We start from the raw sequence: 19,934 nt of genomic DNA, 5'->3' as shown, positions 1-19,934 counted from the left end.
AGTGCAAAATCTGCAATGTAAAACTTGCTTATCATAAGCAAACCAGCTCAATGCTCAACCACATGCGGTTAAAGCACAACGAAACAATGAATGAGACGACTGGACAACAACCCCGAATCACATCATTTGCTAGCCCAGCTAGCTCACGGCGATGCGACGCCAAACGAACAGAAAAGATAAGTTAAAGAACACAGTAGTCAATGTCCGCTGTGACGTTTGTTCTTTAATAAATGCAATTGGATTGAATGGCTTAAATTGTTGGTTGTTTATTCATATGCAAATTTGCTATAACGAAATATGTCAGGATAATTTCGTAACAGTCGGGCACATTTACTTAATCGGGCACATAGCCTACTGTAGGCCTACATCGATGGCCACGGACCTCCCGGATTTATTTTTACGGTAGGCTACAGAACAGCGAGTACTCGAGTACTCGTTCATTATGAATATAGAGTACTCAAGTATTACAATAACTGAAAATGCCCATCCCTAATACATATCTAATAAAATAGGGGCGAGTTGTTTGGTGATTTTTTTGAAAAACTCCACAGTGTAGCTATCGGGCCCCGGAGATTTACCACTGTGCATTGATGCAATGGCTGTGGTTATCTCAGCTAGACTTAGTGGGGCTTCCAGGCCATCCTTTCTATCAGCTGATAGATTTGGAATGACGTGGCTTGAGAAGAAAGCCAGCATCTCAGTATTGTCACTTGGGGACTCTGATTCATAAAGTTGTGAGTAAAAGGACTGGAAGGTGTCATTGATCTCAGATGGCTCAGACACTATTTGACCCAATGTATTTTCTATTCGAGGAATCAATTGTGAGGCCAGCTGACCCTTTTGCTGATGTGCAAGGAGGCGCCCCGACTTTTCCCCATATTCATAAAAGGTGCTACGTGTTTTAAGTAATAGTTTTTCCTCCTCTGTTGTTGAAATGATATTGAATTCTGTCTGCAGTCCAACCCTTTCTTTGTACTGAGGCTGGAGCTAATGAATACCACTTATCTATATCAACTATTAATTGTAAAAGCTCTTGCTTCTGCTTTTTCCTCGTCTTTTCAATATGTGCAGAATATGAAATAATCCTGCCTCTAAGTACTGCCTTAAGGTTTTCCCAGAGAAAACTGGGGCTAGTATCACTAGTTAGGTCAGTCTCTAAGAACAAATCTATAGATTCAGTGATACAGGTGCAAAAATGGGAGTCTGACAGTATTGTAGGGTCCACTTTCCAGGGGCGGAATTATCTGGGATGGGACTTGAAGGTCAGCTCCAAAGCTAGAGGGGAGTGATCGGAGTTTACCCTAGCTAAATAGGAAAGAAGGGTTTCATCAATGAAAAAATAATCAATGCGCGAATTAGATTTATGAACATGTGAACAAAGGAGAATTGCTTATCCATCGTGTGGAGAGAGCGCCAAGGGTCAGTATAGCCATGTTGATCTATGAATTGTAACAATGTCTGAGCCATTTTAGAAAGAGTTGTGCTCTTGGGGCTAGATTTATCAAGAAGAGGGTTAGGGTTAGGTTTTATATCACCTCCCAGTATTAAATCATGCAAATCCAATTTGGGTATTGAAGAAAGAAGGTTCTTCATGAAGTCTTCGTCATCGTGGTTAGGGGCGTAGATATTTACCAGCACCACTGGGTACTCTCATAATGTCCCAACTACAATCAATCAAAGCTTTATTTGTATAGCGCATTTCATACCCAGAGGCAACACAATGCTCTTTACAGAGAACAAGGGAGTTGGGCATACGACCCACTCTCTACATATTCCAGAGGGAAGCAAAAAAAACAGTAATCACCCGGGGGCCAGATAAGTGAGCTGTAAAAATTCTTCCCTGACCCCTCTCAACAAGGCGATCGAGCAAGCTCCAGGAGTATGTTTGTCTACCGGCTAAGAACATTTATAAAGCAATACATTACATTAAATTACATTTCAGAGTAAGAGAGGCTAAAAAAGCATCATAGGAGAGAGGACATCCTACGGACATGCTACGACATCCACAGCAGACACAGGGACTATCGGACTCCGGGAGGTCTGCTGGTGACAGTGGGGCATCCACTGGACCTGGACCTGGTTAGAAGATAGGAGGGAGAGAGAGAGGCACTAGGGAGAGGGAAGGCAGAACAGGGTTAGTAGTACATAGAGCCATACAGACCACACAGATATTGAAACAGGCAACCTGGAGCAAGCTCCTGGAATATATTTGTCTAATGGCTAAGAACATTTAAAGAACAATAAATTAAATTTTCAGAGCAAGAAAGGCTAAGAGCATCATGTCCAGGCCTAAGCCGGATGTGGACTGATGTGTGTCTGTGTGTACGTGTGTGTGTGTGTACTAAATACTACGACATCCACAGCTGACACGGGGGTATCTATCGGACTCAGGGTGGTCTGTGGGCGACAGTAGGGCATCCACTGGACCTGGTTAGAAGATAGCAGGGAGAGAGAGAGGCACTAGGGGAGGCAGAAAACGGTTAGTAGCACACTGAGCCATTGAAGCAACACAGCTGTCAGAACAGAACAAGCCTGTTTCAGGGTAACCAGCTTTTGATACACTACTTTATATACATACAGTGCATAGCAGAAAATACACCAATGTATACAGAGGATTCACAGGTAGGTTTGAGGCTGCCTTTCTGTGTCTCAAGGTCCTGGCTAGTGATTGTAGGCTAGGTCGAAAAGGTACGTCTTGAGATCTCGCTTGAAGACCTCCGTTGTTTCGGCCCTTCTTAGGCACTCCAGTAGGGTGTTCCAGAGGTTGGGGGCATAGAAACCAAAAGCTGCCTCTCCGTGTTTCTTGGTCCTGGCTTTTGGAACTGTTAAAAGTTCAGTACCTGAAGATCTGAGTGGTCTGTTGGGCATGTACCTAACAAGCATGTCTGAAATGTATTCTGGTGAGTGACTGTGGAGAGATTTATAGACTAGTAATAGTATTTTAAAGTCTATTCTAGAGTTGACAGGTAACCAGTGTAGTGATACAGATACAGAAATGGTCGGAGAGAGCGAGGTCACTAATAGAGGAGACAGTGATAGTCAGGCCCTTAGTACTCACTAGATCAAGGGTGTGGCCGCGGTTGTGGGTTGGCTCAGTGATATGTTGGTTAATATCCATGGAGTTTAGGAGGTTGATAAAGTCCCTGGCTTTCGAGTCCGCTTCAGTGTCCATGTGTATGTTGAAATCTCCAATGATGATAATCTTATCATAATTTGTATGGATGATGGACAGGAGTTCTGAAAATTCTGTAGAGAAGGCAGGGCATTGTTTGGGAGGCCTATACACGGTTACTGCCAGAACTGGGGGCTGGCATTTTAAGACAATAGCGTGGTATTCAAAAGAGGTAAAATCATCAAAGGAGATGGTCCTGCAGCTGAGGGCATCTGTAGCTACGGTGGCTGTTCCTCCACCTTTTTTCCCGCTTCTGATAGATTGAAAAAAGCTGTAGTTAGGAGGAGAGGCTTCGATGAGGGCTGCTGGTCCATTTATATTTAGCCAGGTTTCAGTTAGGAACATACAGTCTAATTTACGTTCACATATAAGATCATTAATGAGAAAAGTTTTGCTTGGCATAGGATCGCCATTGAAATAGCTTCCTGAGAAAAGGGCTGGCTCGCCTGACTTGTAGGCCTGGATGGTATATTCACTGGAACGGATATCAGGTTTTTCATATTAGATCCACCTTATGGTAATAGGGGTGCGGGGGGAGATAATTCGCTGAATGGCATATTCAAGTGGGCAAAATTAGTTTATAGAAATATAAACGTCGCTATGCCAGGTCTCAGTGAGGGGCAGGGAATCCAGGTCTATGGTGATGGAGCGCTGGTGAGATGAAGCTGGTGTAGCCCGAACCGTGGGTACAGGAGGTTTATGTTTGGCAGTAGGGTGGTTGAGACGGGTCGGGCTTACCCCACCACATCAGACGCTGGATGATCTCAGCGTCAGGTCCATATTCATACTGAGCAGATGGGCACCTGACCTGCTAGGATGAAGGCCGTCCCTGGCGAAGAGGTCCGAGCGGTTCAAGAAGGTGGTGAAATTATCTATGAAGGGAAGCTTCAACTGGCAGCAGTAGCCTTTCAGCCAGATGTGGAGCTGACGGATCCTACTATATTTAGCATCACCATACCGGGGAGAGGAGAACGGGCCAGAGATGATGCAGGTCTTTCCTGACGCCTGAGCAGTGGAGATCAAGGCCTTGAAATCCTCCTTCAGCTGCTCAGACTGCTGGAGCTTGAAAGCTTTGATTGATTGACTCACCCCCCCCTCCCCTCCCCTCAACACCCCACCTACTCATCCCCCTATATCCGCTCCCCCAAACGGAGTGAACTGCAGTTCCATCTTACTTCTTGGATCCCAGAAGAAACCTCCTAGGTTAGACACTCTACTCTCCTACCTAACAGTGGAGAGTCTGAACATATACATTGAGATACTCAACGCTAATAACATGTAAAAGCGCAGTTGGGGTCCGAACTGGCATTTAGCCTACATTGTGTATAGGCACTTAAATAAATATCGCCGTTACACCAGTATGAAATAGAGTAGGCCTACCCTGCCAGCAAATGTATTCAACAACGAATCAACAGCATCAAGGAATAAACAGAAGAGCATCAACAGAATCTAGGCTGCGTTAAAAAATAATTTCTCCCTCAATGAACTCACAGCCTAATGTCAAGCTCCAGTTTATGGGCTATACTCACGTGGGAAAATGAGAATGATCTAATGGTATATTACCATATAGTTCCAAAAATGTAACAGCCAAAACAAGAAATTAGTAAGTCCTTTCAAAACAATATCTTTGCTATTGGCCCTCCCAAAATAAGAATACCCACATTCCAATGTAGTAGAACAGTCACATTATCCGCAGACACGTCCATGGATTGCGCGTGGGTCAACCAGCAGAGGGCAGCACAGTCCAACTGTCCGCAGTCTTCAGAAGGGGAAGAAAAAAATTACAACAACAAAAAGTCCCGCAACGTTGCATATTCACCCCTTAACGTGAGTTTTCAGTGTGCCGATCATGCCCACAATGTGACAGTTAAGATTTACACAAAGTGTTCATTGAAGAAGCGATCCACGTCCGCTGCCTCATTGAATCTATAGTTCACTTGCTGATGGGTGTCACAGAGTACAGCAGGGTAGCGGAGAGAGAATTTGACTGCCTTATGATGCAGTTTAGCCTTAACGGGGTTGAACTTCTCTCAGTACATTGCTCAGATCGGGAAAGAGAAAAATATTACGATTTTGATACATGAGCTGGCCTTTTTTCCTTGCGATAGCGAGGACTTGCTCCTTCTGTTGAAAGCGCAGGAAACGCACGATGACGGGTCTCGGCCTCTCTCCATCAACTGGCTTAGCTCTCAAGGTTCTGTGTGCCCTGTCTAGCTCGGGTGGGATAGTGAACGAGTCATCTTGCATCAAGTCCACGAAAAACTTTGACATGAAGGCGACAGCCTCTCACCCCTCACATCCTTCAGGCAGCCCAATGACGCGCAGATTATTTTTCGACGAGACCTGTTTTCAAGGTCTTCCGTCTTTGCCAGTAGCTCACTGTTCTCCCTCTGGAGTTTGTTCACCTGCTGCTCTTAACGTTTAGATCCGTCGCTTTGATCCGACAGGCAGCCTTCAATTTCAGTGATGCGCGGTTCATAGGCTTCTAACTTTTTGCATACTGTATCCAGCGACAGGTTAATGGGGGAGAGTGATTGAGCTTGAATGCTAAATCTACCTACATACACTCGAACTAGTTCGGTTTTATAGCTCGCAGTTAGCGTTTGTGCATAAATATATGAAATACATTTCTGACCTAGTCCGTCGCCATACCGGAAGCTACATCAAGCAATTCTAACCTAACAGGTAGCTAGCCAGCTAACATTGGGCTAGCTACATTACAAAAGAGAACAGATCGGCGTCAGACTCATAGCCTTTCATTACACTTCGTCAGCTTGCCAAGTCGCTAGCAATCAATCTAAAAAGTGCTCCAGAGAGACCCACTGTGTAACAGCAGATAAGCTAGTTCTTCACCGGAGTAACATCTCCGGTGAATTCACATTGGAGGAGTTCACTGCTGCCCTCCAGCATGTAAAGCCAGGGAAAGCTCTGAGGCCTGATTCTATCTGCCCGGAGCTTATACTCGATGCCGCGCCTGCCATGAAGTCCTGCCTAAGAGCGTTCCTCTCTTCCTGCTTTGGCCAACTCAAGATCCCCAAAATCTGGTGAAGAGCCCTAGTTGTCTCAATCCCTAAGCCGAACAAGCCTGAAGGGGACCCCAAGAGTTACCGCCCAATCTCTCTGCTATGTATCCCCTTCAAGATCATTGAGCGTCTCATCTACGCCTGCTGGAACGGCGTCGGACGCTTCTGCTCATCACAGATTGGGCTTGGCATCCTATGCGGTGTGCAAGTGTGGCGCCGAGGAAAAAAACCGCATACTACGTCATCCTGGACTGTCCGATATATCGGACACCCAACAGAATGCGTGACCTGACGGTTGTGGATAACGAAACAGTGACGTGGCTCCTGGAGGTGTGCCCGGATATATAGCCCGGGTGACCCCCTCACCCAGGCTCGGGGTGGTAAAAGGATAGCCCCTCGGCCCCGAGCCTGGGGGGAGAGGACCGCACCGACTAACCCAAACGATGAAGAAGTCTAAAAAGTTACTATACAACAGTACCAGTTAGCAGCTTAGCTAGGGAACATGGTGCCCCAAGCTAGCTAGATTACATGCATCCTCATACATTAACAGCTAGCACAGCCAAACATCAAGCAATTTCAACATAAGACACAGCAAGCCAGCTTATATTAGGCTAGCGAACACTAGTACAGTACCTACAGTACAGGTTCAACAGCAAAGAGGCCAGCTCTGCGTCAGTCTGGCAGCCTTTCACTGTGAAGCACCCGCCATCAAGTAATAGCCAATTCTCTAGTTTGGTTTCTGGTTTGGTCTCTTTCTCTTCTTCTGGTCTTGTCTCTTTCTGTGATGTTCCTCTTTGGTCTTTTCGCCTGCATCACGATGTGTATAGTATTTGATTTGATTTGATTCACTTTATTTATCCCGAAGGAAATTAAAATGCCACGTAGCTCATAAAACAGCCATAAAAACAACACAAGACAACAATACACATATAGAAACATACAAGATAAGGACAGACCAACACTAGTACTGTGATTTGAGAATTTTGCGCTGTTATTATAGCAATGTCAGGGGAAGTTGGTGTGTGAATAAATGCGGATTACACCAAAATAATTATTTCAAGAAGAAGCATTTGGGGGGAGGGGTGGGAACGAAAGAGGCACCATCCTGCCTGTTACAAGGCAGTGAACCATCACAATGATTTTGAAGATGTTATTTTAAGGTATAAAAACTACATTGACCCGCTTTAACAAAGTTCTGTCTGCCACGCCCCTTAACAACGCTCTGTCTGCCACGCCCCTTAACAATGCTCCATTAATGACTCCACAGTTGGCAGCGGGCGGCGGTGAAAATAGATTTCCTTTCTAAAAGGCCTGGAGACGACTTCAGGATGGCCTTTTAGAAAGGAAATATATAGATTTTTACCTCCCCAGATAAGGCCTGCTGTAATTAAGGACGTCGGCAGCAGAGCAAACTCAATGTGAGTCTGTGAATAGGGTATTCAGGTGATGATGGACACACACACACACACACACACACACACACACACACACACACATACATACACACACACACACAAACACTCTCTCTCTCACACACACAAACCCGAGGGAGGTGACTTTGGACATTTATGCCCCACAGTTGAATCAGTGTTTATTCCATAAGTGTGTATGTGTGTGTGTGTGTGTGTGCGTGTGTGTGTGTGTGTGTGAGAGAGAGAGTGTTTGTGTATGTGTGTGTGTGTGTGTGTGTGTGTGTGTGAGAGAGAGAGAGAGAGAGTGTGTTTGTGTATGTGTGTGTGTGTGTGTGTGTACCCCTTGTTTACCCCTGTGGTAGTGTTTGTCCTGATGCTATCAGCATGTGAGAGCTGTTCATGTTGAGCCCACTCTGAGGTGTAGCTTATAGGGACCCAGAGGGGAGGAGAAAGCTCTTATGCCTCTCTGAGCCAGTGACATTGCAACCAAGCACACACACACACACACACACACACACACACACACACACACACACACACACACACAACCGCCTTGGGTTTATCCGTAGATTAATTTATCTTCCACAGATCAATGGACGGTCACACAGACAAAACAGACACACACACACAAACAAGTACACCGCCCGTGCACACACACGCACACACACACACACACATTCAAACACACACACACACACACACACACACACACACACACACACACACACACACACACACACACACACACACAGTGTCATAGTGGAAGCAGTGGTGGGCTAATGTATGGTGACCGGTGTGAGTCATGTTGGGTTAGTGCTGCTCAGTGTTGCACTTTAGATGTTTCTATTGTCTATTGATCTGTCTGTGTCCTCTCTAACATGAATTGGTTGTGTCAATAACACTGCAGTCAGCTGTGTGTGTGTGTGTGTGTGTGTGTGTGTGTGTGTGTGTGTGTGTGTGTGTGTGTGTGTGTGTGTGTGTGTGTGTGTGTGTGTGTGTGTGTGTGTGTGTGTGTGTGTGTGTGTGTGTGTGTGTGTGTGAGTATATAGCTCTGTCTTCATCCTGATGTTCTAGTCTGTCTTAATCTGAACCTCTTACCAGCTCTGTGGCCTAGTGGTAGAGTGTCCGCCCAGAGACTGGGAGGTTGTGGGTTCAATCCCCGGCCGGGTCATACCAAAGATTATAAAAAATGGGACCCATTGCCTCCCTGCTTGGCACTCAGCATCAAGGGTTGGAATTGGGGGGCTACATCACCAAACTGGGGCTTTAACTTTAACTTTTAACTTGTTTTGGACTGTGTCATCATCAGTGCATCTTTTGTTCCCGTTTTTCAGTGTTTGTCTTTCTTCGTTTTTTCATGTTTGGGTCATGGTGATGTCTTTCAGGCATGTCGGTCTGTGTGTGTGTGTGCGTGTGTGTGTGTGTGCGTGCGTGCGTGCGTGCGTACGTGTGTTTATAAGCATGCTGTTCCAACACAGCCTGTTCTCTTCTAGAGAATACAGTTTTGAGTCCAACCTCGGCCTGGGGTTCTGGTTGGCTTGGATTGACTCCGAATCCCAGGGGCCTTTGGGGCACTGGTTGCCGAGGGCTACGTAGATATCAATGCCATGTGGCTGTGGTGCCAGTCTATTTGGTGACAATGTTTAGCTGGCGACAGTGTTCAGTTGGTGACAGTGTTCAGTTGGAGACAGTGTTCAGTTGGTGACAGTGTTTAGTTGGTGACAGTGTTTAGTTGGTGACAGTGTTTAGTTGGTGACAGTGTTCAGTTGGTGACAGTGTTCAGTTGGTGACAGTGTTTAGCTGGTGACAATGTTCAGTTGGTGACAGCAGTGGCGTGCACAGACATTTTGGGGGGCAGGTGCACAGTAAAAAATAAGGGCACCTTGCGCGGCGAGATGTTGACGGGGGGGAGGGGGGTGCTGACAGATCTTTGTATTTTGATTGTCGCGCGAGCCTTAGTATACTGATAGCTTCACATGCTGTACCAAAACAAACGGTGTGTGTGTGTGTGGGGGGGGCTGGCAAAATTACAACGCATTTTGGGGCATTATTATTACACGCTTTAATCGAGAATTGATCGATGTCACCATGGGCCACATACAGTAGGCCTACACTGTTAAAGAAAAAAAAAAAGTAACTTTCAAAAGGGCACTTGCCTTGTCCAGAGGGCAAAGGGCATGTGCTCTAGCACCACCTCGTGTCTATCTGTTCACGTCCCTGGGTGACAGTGTTTAGTTGGTGACAGTATTCAGTTGGTGACAGTGTTTAGCTGGTGACAGTGTTCAGCTGGCACGGTGAACTCGGCCACCTCATTAGCTGTGACTGGTAAAGCTTTGACCAATCCAATGTAGTCAGCTGTTGATTTATACACCAGTTTGGCCAGTCTAGGAAATCAATACCAGCAGTTTAGGCGTATCAACTTATGTGTTTTGTCTTTAAAGGAGAACTCCACCTTAGAACATTACGCTCAACAACTAGACACCCACAAAACAATAAAAAAGTGGTTTCCTTGACTATAGTTGCTCCATGTAAACAAAGCATGTTCACGAAGTCTGCATTCCGGGGATTTGCCGCGTCGACAAATCCCTGGAAACAAAATAACAAGGACTACAACAACAACAACAAAGAAAACGTCCAGCAGGACGGGGACTCGAGTGCACCATGCTAACCCTCTAGCTCTAGCCCACCCTATAAAGTTATATCAGCAAAACGCACAAACTCTCCCAAAAGATGACAACCAACAGTTCTTTGGACTTTTTGTGGTGTTCCGCAACCGATGGAAACTCACTCCCGCCAGTGCAGGTAAACCCTTGATTCCACAAATTGCACAGTATTTTGGCATTGTCTGTGTTTTTCTACAAAAGCAAAAAATAGCAAATACCGAAAATCCTCTAATAGTGGCCTGTATTCAGTTATAGGTCGGGTCTCTTATAATGGCCGGGGGTACAGTCAACATGGGCAAATACAGGCCGGGTCAAAAAGTGAGGGGAAAAAAAGCTCTGGGCTTTACGGTAGTTTTGGTTGCTAGGCACGTTGTTTGAGGTGGTAACAAATGTGGCACCGACCAGAAGAAAGTTTGATTTGAAATTTAAAGAGAGAGCTTGGCAGTATGCTGCAGACAATTTGTGAGAGCAAGCTGCAAAGCACTTTGGCATCGACCCAAAGAGAAACAGATACTGGAGAAAGCAGAAGGATGAACTGCGTTTAGCTGACAAGAAAAGAGCACGGCTAGCTGGTGGTGGGCGGAAGAAAGTTAGCTTGGAGCTAAAAGCTAAACTTTCAGACTGGATTTACTCAATGCGGGACAAATATAACCGAGTCTCGAGGAAAATTATAGCATATCAGATTGTTTTAACGCCCGCACTCGGGAGGTGGTCGTTACGTCCAGACTGATTTCTGGGCTTGTGCTAGCGATATTTTAAACTGCAACGGAAAAGTTAACGACTCTCCTACAATTACATATCATAGACAGTCTACCTTCATATTTTCTTATGTGCATATTGTTATATAAAAACGACCACAAATCATCACTATGTGTTCTGTGAAGTGTCGCCATTTCATTCCATATTACTGTAGCAATGTTACTGTACATATGAGTTGGTGGAATGGGAGTTAACGCAGCCCCCTTCCAGGATTCCAAATAGCAGCGCTATCGTCAGAATTAGCAGTTTTAAACCGACACAACACCGGTAGATTTGAAAAATTGAATTGTTCAGAGGACACTTTGAGCTACAAAGTAAGGTAAATTGTTGTCACCAAACATTGTCTTGTTTTAACATTTACAGTTTTTGTGACGTTGTCGCCTGAGTGGGTGTTAACGTAGCCCCTTCCACTACAAAGCAAAGCAAAGGAGATCTACGCTTCAGTAGTTGATGGAGTGTGTGAATGTGAATGAATGTGCTGTGAATGTGATGATGTTATATTGTTAATAGGTAAACTGGCTGTTTACATACCGGTAGGCCTCTTTGATTTGTTTTGTTGGATGACACAGGGCATATTTTTAGGTGTGTGCAATGTTTTTGCAATAAAAGTCCTGAAATTAAGGGATTATGTCCATGAGAGTTTAATCTTAAGAAATAAAGGCCTGCCTCTAACATAGGCCTGCCTCCAGTAAAGGCCTGGGGCTCTCTGTAGCTCAGTAAATAAAGGTCCCGGCCACTATTAGAGGATTTACGGTATAGCTAGATACGGGGTCTGACAAATGTTCTGAGTGACAAATGTTCGCTTGAGAGATGATGGCTACCGCTGTTGTTCTGCTGAATTCCGACTCTGTTCGCCTCCTCCCGATAGCTCGGTTTCACACAATGCATGCTGGTCAATTGAGTCTTTCAAAATAACAGTGTCTCTAACCACCACATTCAGTTTATTGAACGTATTGCTAAAAATAATGACATTTTCTGGTTTGGTTTAAGTTCATCGGAAACAAGACACATTTACATGTGTTTAGAGGCTACAGAATCATAGACTTGAATTCTTCTTTAAACTTCACCAAAGTGCCAAAGTGAAATCTTTTATCTAGCATAGTAACATAGTTGTGGACAGACCAGAAGACATTCATAGCCCCAACACTGGTCTAGATATAGGGTTTATAGATGGACACTCATAGCCCCAACACTGTTCTAGATAGAGGGTTTATAGATGGGCACTCATAGCCCCGACACTGGTCTAGATATAGGGTTTATAGATGGGCACTCATAGCCCCAGGACTGGTCTAGATATAGGGTTAATAGATTGGTACTCATAGCCCCAACACTGGTCTTGATATAGTGTTATTAGATAGGCACTCATAGCCCCAACTCTGGTCTAGATATAGAGTTTATAGATGGACACTCATAGCCCCAGGACTGGTCTAGATATAGGGTTTATAGATGGACACTCATAGCCCCAACACTGGTCTAGATATAGGGTTTATATGGGCATGGTGGCTCCAGAAATAGACCAGTGGACAGATGGACTGACAGGCAGAGCCTCTCCGGAGTGCTTGTTAGCTTGTTAATGATGCACTTTTTGGAGAGCTCTCTCTCTCTCTCTCTCTCTCCCCATCCCCCCGCTTTTCTCTCCTTCTATTTTTATATTTTTACCTTCCCTCTTTTGTCTGGCCTGGGGAGTGGTGTGTCTGACAGCCTGTCGTCTGTTTTCAAGACACGAGGGATGAGGGGGAGGGGGGTCAGACTGAAATATTCATCCATCTCTTTTCTCTCCCCCTCTCATCCCTCCATCCACAGTGTTGCTTCAGTTGGCCAACGACGCCTTTCCCAGGGACATGACGCTGGCTCTGGCCTACTTACTGGCCCTGCCTCAGGTTAGACGCCCACACACACACACACAAACACGCACGCACGCACACACACACACACACACACACACACACACACACACACACACACACACACACACACACACACACACACACACACACACACACACAATCTCTACCTGTCTCTCTCTATCCACAAATTATCTCTGTCCCCCATTTCCCTGTCCCCCATCTCCTTCTCTCACACCCTCCTACACACCCTCTCAATCTCTCTCCTCTCTCTTTCTCTCTTTTTTTTCTCCAGATATATTATTTTATTGACTTTGATGTTGTGTGAACACCAGTAATGGTGTACCAGTAGATGTTCTGTGAACCAGTAATGGTGTACCAGTAGATGTTTTGTGAACCAGTAATGGTGTACCCCTAGATGTTATGTGAACCAGTAATGGTTTACCAGTAGATGTTTTGTGAACCAGTAATGGTGTACCAGTAGATGTTATGTGAACCAGTAATGGTGTACCGGTAGATGTTATGTGAACCAGTGATGGTGTACCAGTAGATGTTATGTGAACCAGTAATGGTGTACCAGTATATGTTATGTGAACCAGTAAGGGTTTACCAGTATATGTTATGTGAACCAGTAATGTACCAGTAGATGTTATGTGAACCAGTAATGGTGTACCAGTAGATGTTGTGTGAACCAGTAATGGTGTACCAGTAGATGTTATGTGAACAAGTGATGGTGTACCAGTATATGTTATGTGAACCAGTGATGGTGTACCAGTAGATGTTATGTGAACCAGTAATGGTGTACCAGTAGATGTTATGTGACCACCAGTAATATTGTACCAGTAGATGTAGGAAGTAGGGAATGAAAGCACAACTCAGAACTAAGAAGGGCAGAAACAATCCAGCACTCACAGACGTATCTCAATGGATTAGTTATTACTTTCACTTTTAAAAGGCAGCAGTGACAACAGAGCTTCAGCCTCAGGGCCGTCCTCAGGGCCGTCCTCAGGGCCGTCCTCAGGGCCGTCCTCAGGGCCGTCCTCAGGGCCGTCCTCAGCACCATGCCTGGCCAGGCAGGAAGCACTCTTAAACAGAGATGCCCAGTGGTGACCTTTCAACTGCCTGTGGACAAATACACTATCAAAAACAGGAACATATTTAACAAATAGGAACAATCGGTAAGATACGCAATAACAAATACATAATTATCAAAATATCAAACAAAAAAGCACTAAAATAGTAAATAATAAATAATAACTTATCTGTTGTGATACGTCTGTGAGTGCTGGATTGTTTCTACTCGTACCAGTAGATGTAAACATGACCAGCTGTGTGTGTGCAGGTGCTGGATGCTGACCAGTAAGGATGTGTACCAGTAGATGTAAACATGACGAGCTGTGTGTGTGCAGGTGCTGGATGCTGACCAGTAAGGATGTACCAGTAGATGTAAACATGACCAGCTGTGTGTGTGCAGGTGCTGGATGCTGACCAGTAAGGATGTACCAGTAGATGTAAACATGAACAGCTGTGTGTGTGCAGGTGCTGGATGCTGACCAGTAAGGATCAATCAATCAATCAAAGCTTTATTTGTATAGCGCATTTCATACCCAGAGGCAACACAATGCGCTTTACAGAGAACAAGGGAGGTGGGCATACGACCCACTCTCTACATATTCCAGAGGGAAGCAAAAAACAGTAATCACCCGGGGCCAGATAAGTGAGCTGTAAAAATTCTTCCCTGACCCCTCTCAACAAGGCGATCGAGCAAGCTCCAGGAGTATGTTTGTCTACCGGCTAAGAACATTTATAAAGCAATACATTACATTCAATTACATTTCAGAGTAAGAGAGGCTAAAAAAGCATCATAGGAGAGAGGACATCCTACGGACATGCTACAACATCCACAGCAGACACAGGGACTATCGGACTCCGGGAGGTCTGCTGGTGACAGTGGGGCATCCACTGGACCTGGACCTGGTTAGAAGATAGGAGGGAGAGAGAGAGGCACTAGGGAGAGGGAAGGCAGAACAGGGTTAGTAGTACATAGAGCCATACAGACCACACAGATATTGAAACAGGCAACCTGGAGCAAGCTCCTGGAATATATTTGTCTAATGGCTAAGAACATTTAAAGAACAATAAATTACATTAAATTAAATTTTCAGAGCAAGAAAGGCTAAGAGCATCATGTCCAGGCCTAAGCCGGATGTGGACTGATGTGTGTCTGTGTGTACGTGTGTGTGTGTGTACTAAATACTACGACATCCACAGCTGACACGGGGGTATCTATCGGACTCAGGGTGGTCTGTGGGCGACAGTAGGGCATCCACTGGACCTGGTTAGAAGATAGGAGGGAGAGAGAGAGGCACTAGGGGAGGCAGAAAACGGTTAGTAGCACACTGAGCCATTGAAGCAACACAGCTGTCAGAACAGAACAAGCCTGTTTCAGGGTAACCAGCTTCTGTACACTACTTGATATACATACAGTGCATAGCAGGATAAATACCAATGTATACAGAGGATTCACAGGTAGGTTTGAGGCTGCCTTTCTGTGTCTCAAGGTCCTAGCTAGTGATTGTAGGCTAGGTCGAAAAGGTATGCCTTGAGGTCTCGCTTGAAGACCTCCGTTGTTCCGGCCCTTCTTAGGCACTGTGTGTGTGCAGGTGCTGGATGCTGACCAGTAAGGATGTACCAGTAGATGTAAACATGACCAGCTGTGTGTGTGCAGGTGCTAGATGCTGACCAGTTGGGATGTACCAGTAGATGTAAACATGACCAGCTGTGTGTGTGCAGGTGCTGGATGCTGACCAGTAAGAATGTACCAGTAGATGTAAACATGACCAGCTGTGTGTGTGCAGGTGCTAGATGCTGACCAGTTAGGATGTACCAGTAGATGTAAACATGACCAGCTGTGTGTTTGCAGGTGCTGGATGCTGAGCAGTGTTTTGAGAAGCAGAGCCACTCGTCGCTGTCCCTGCAGCTGGCAGCGTACTACTACGCCCTCCAGATCTACGCTTACATCAGCCCCTGCTTCAAGGACAAGAGCCACACACTCTACAGGGTGAGAAAGGGTGTGCGTGTGTGTGCTTGTGTGTATCTGTGTGTGTGTGTGTCTGTGCTTGCCTATTTGTTCATTTGTGTGTCACTGTTAATTATATTAAAAACAATATTAACTACGTAAATGTGCATAGACACGTCGCAAAGAAGTAAGCTGGCTACACCCAGTCAAAACTAACAGTATTGAAAATGTATTTTATATTTATTTACGCCCTATAAACGTTATCTTGCACCTTTTATCTTTCCAAGCCTGTTTCTAACTGGCAATAAGATGAAGATATTCGTCTAGGAAGCATTTTCCCTATAAATGATCAGAAGAGACGTTTCTCATCTCTCCTCCGCTCCAATTCTGTGTTGCGCAACAGCGGGTCAGTATTGCGCAACACCCGCTCACGCGCAGACCAGCTGATCAGTGATGCCAACTTAGCGACTTTGTTGCCATCTAGCTACTTCTAGCGACTTCTGGGACAGCCAATAGCTACTTCCCTTACTGAAGAGTTGGCAACAATGCAGCTGATCTGAGTGGAGAGAATGGACACGCTCAAACGCTTGGCTGCTTGTTGCTAAGCGCTAACAGTCTTTTGCAAGTGAGGGAGGAAACATGTTATCGATTTCTTCTAATAATTAAGAGTACAGTAGGACCAAGGGGCCAGGAAGCGATTTACTTCCTGAAACATTTTGATCAGCGCCATCTTGCCGAATCGACCCCTTTTGACATGCGCAATTGTGCTTTTCTCAGACCCCGCCGCGTTCACGAACAGTTTGCACGTTCCTGTGGATTTCCAATGCGCATTCACAGCTCTCCCCCGCTCTGTTAGTGTGTCTGAATTAGCATTAAGAACTAGCTTGCATAAAATACTGATTCTGTCAAATATATTGTTTAGAAAAATTATTTCTTTATCCAGGCATCTTAGTTTGACCAGTTTCATTATAGCGGAGCAGGTTATATTTGCTCGTATGTGGTATTTTTTCTGTTCACAACTTCGCGATCGTACAGCCAGGCTACAGAGCTCCAGAACCCCCTATGCCAAGCCGAGCTGCATCACATTGTGGCCGGCCCAGAGAGCTCCTGTTGCGGGTACAAGCACAGGGCTAATGGCTCAGTTTGTGGTGCTATTTTCCATTCGCTGAGTACGGTTATGATAATAATAATAATATTAAGAAGAAGAAGAATGAATATGTTATAGATATGGGTTTGTGTTAGGATTCATCAAGGGTGAATGAAAAATAGCACCACAAACTTCCCTATTAGCCGCGTTCCTGTACCGCAACAGGAGCATTCTGTTCCGGCCGCTCCTCTGCTATGGCTACGGTTTCTGGAGCTCTGTAGCCTGGCTGTACGATCGCGAACTTGTGAACAAAATAAATACCACATACGAGCAAATATAACCTGCTCCGCTATAATGAAACTGGTAAAACTAAGATGCCTGGATAAAGAAATAATTTTTCAAAACTATATATTTGACAGAATCGTGATTTGATGGCAGGTACTTAACAATGCTAATGCAGGGACATGCAATACAGCGGGGAGAGCGGTGAACGCGGATTAAACATCCACATGAATGTGTAAACTTCGTGGACGCGGCCGGGTCAACAAATCACGTGGTTAAAAAGCACAACTGCGCATGCCTGTGACGCAAAAAAACTCAACTGCGCATGTCAAAGGGGGTCAGTGGACCCTTCAAAAAGCTTCACTCTCAAGAACGAGGCGTCAACATAGTCACTGCATCCAGTTCTATTAATACATCCATGAGTAGGACCCCACTCATCTGAACTTCAGAGATCCGAACCTCCTGGTCTACCGGACAGGCTTAAAAAACTTTTATTTTTTAGCCTGCTATCTGGTTACTGGTGGGATTTTCATGACAGTACTGTATCCTACTGTGAATAAAAACAGAACTGTATGTAGACCTACATGTTGCCTGTAGGCTGTAGCCTACTGTCACGTTTCATTTCTTTGTTACTCTAATGTCGAGCGCAAAACGCAAACGAGTCTGCTGCGCAAGAGCTGCATTCCTTGGTAGCCAGAAAGCGCGTCAGCAACCTGAAGCAGAGGAGCATCGAGTCATTTTTCGTTCCCAGTAAATGGACTTCAGGAACACAGACGTGTTGTGGGCATGTACAGTAGATTAGCCTACTAGACCTACTGTATTTGTTAAATAATAGCCTACAGCCTAGACCACGTTAGCCTACATCGGTGGTTTTAGAGACTTTCTTTTCGGCTACAATAGCCTAAGACACGACAACTTGTCTGTCATTTCATTTATTTTTTTCTTGATTATCATTTGCTCTAATTGTTCTAATGTTGGGTTGTTTTTAGGCTATACAATTTTGTTCTGCGAATACAGTAGCCTATCGATGCAGCATACGCCTCATTTGAGAATAAAGTACTGTATTTGATCAAAGCACGCACTCAAGTGGAAATTCGTTTTTTTTTTTTTATATAGGCTACTGTAGTTCTATTATGCTAGGCTATATGAGTTTAGTTGGCTATTTGATTGCAATTTTGATGCATTTCCACAAGTAATTAAAGGACAATGCTCGTTTTTGACAACCTGGACCTTATTTACGACATATTATAAGACGTTTGACTCACCGAGATCACTTTGGTGTAGTTCGGAGGCATGTAGAAGAAATTTAAATTCAGCGCGAGCCAGTATATCCATGTAATGGCGGTGGTCGGGGCACCGAGAATGCAGTTTCTATAAATCTATTTTCTCCCGTGAAACGGTTTTCATCAATCCGTCTTTATGAATCGCTAGTTGTGCTTACATAGAGCGTAGGCCTGTTGTGGTTTTTCACATGCCTCTGTAATATGATCTTTAGAAACGTCCGACACGAAATAGCTTCCTCACTTGCTCCAGCACACATGCGCACAGCGTGTTGGAGCAACGATTGGATCAACTGAGCTTGTACTAGCTGATGATCCAGCATCTCTTTTACCAACAAACTTCAGCATACTGTAGCACCTGTAAATTATAGGTAACAATGCTATTATTAATGTTATTATCTTATTAATTTAATCAGCTGCATTGCCTATCCCATAGGCCCATCCCTTGTGAAACACTATTACACAAGTACACTTAATACTAATACTACTAATATACTTAATACTTAATAATAAAATGTACTTCAACGTAGCTAGCTAACATTATCTAGCTAACTCATTTGGCCACACAGCGTAAATATTTGTAGAATCACAGAACAATCACAGAACACAGCCCTGGAGTCACTGGCTGACAAGCAAAAGACATGCAGACCAAGAGATGCGCTGCTGAGCCCATGTTCTGAGCTAGGTTAGCCAGACAGACAGACTAACTTACTGGGATGCGCTGAAAGCTAACAAGCAACTTAACGCTAACTTTAGCCACTGTTATTTGCTGACATCAAACTTGGAGAGGAGATAACGCAAGTTTACCTGATTGCTGTTACCGCAATTCAGTCTCATGCTTTTTTTTCCTCTTTTCATTCCCCGAAATGTAGCTCCGCTTCATATTCTTCTCATACACTGTAGCCTAACTGATTGACACCTGCTTTGGCACGAGAGGAGGGGAAGGCGGGGCCTTACGTAATTTGCGGGGCCCTATGCAACCTGCGTAACAAGCGTATAGGGAGGGCCAGTTCTGGGTGGACTTGATGGAGACTTGATGGACAACAATTAGCAGAGGGATCAGCAGGCTGGACGGAGGACACACAAACACCTGGGGAGAGGGGAACACAACACAAGACCACGCAGACACAGACACAGACGTAACAGATATTATGGTCTACCATGTCAAACGCTGCACTCAGGTCCAGGATGACAAGGAAAGAGAGCTTTTTCAAGTCTGCATTTATTCTGAGGTCATTTACAACCTTGACCAATGCTGTCTCTGTGCCATGACCGAAAAATGTCCAGAATACAATTTGCAGCTAGGAAATCATTAAGCTGTTTGAATCCATTTTTCCTTAATTGTTTGTCTGTGTCTGTGTGCACTTGTGTATTTTTTTGTGTGTGTGTGTGC

General features: G+C 44.9%; 1 protein-coding gene across 3 annotated transcripts in view; it reads left to right on the top strand.

Annotated features, from left to right (window-relative positions):
* Positions 1-19,934, top strand: part of nbas (NBAS subunit of NRZ tethering complex) — a gene marked incomplete at its 5' end in the record, with an annotated part of 391,676 nt that overhangs the window by 170,862 nt on the left and 200,880 nt on the right. For all 3 annotated transcript variants that reach the window (XR_014630909.1, XR_014630910.1, XM_084453787.1), the window contains 2 exons: positions 12,833-12,909; positions 15,797-15,934. Coding sequence is in view for 1 of the 3 variants with exons in the window: in XM_084453787.1 (XP_084309913.1) it covers positions 12,833-12,909; positions 15,797-15,934 (215 nt within the window). The remainder of the gene's footprint in view (positions 1-12,832; positions 12,910-15,796; positions 15,935-19,934) is intronic.

Source organism: Borostomias antarcticus, assembly GCF_949987555.1.
Source record: "Borostomias antarcticus genome assembly, chromosome: 19".
In the NCBI taxonomy this organism is placed as follows: Eukaryota; Metazoa; Chordata; class Actinopteri; order Stomiiformes; family Stomiidae; genus Borostomias; species Borostomias antarcticus.
This window is presented reverse-complemented; position numbering and strand designations above follow the sequence as displayed.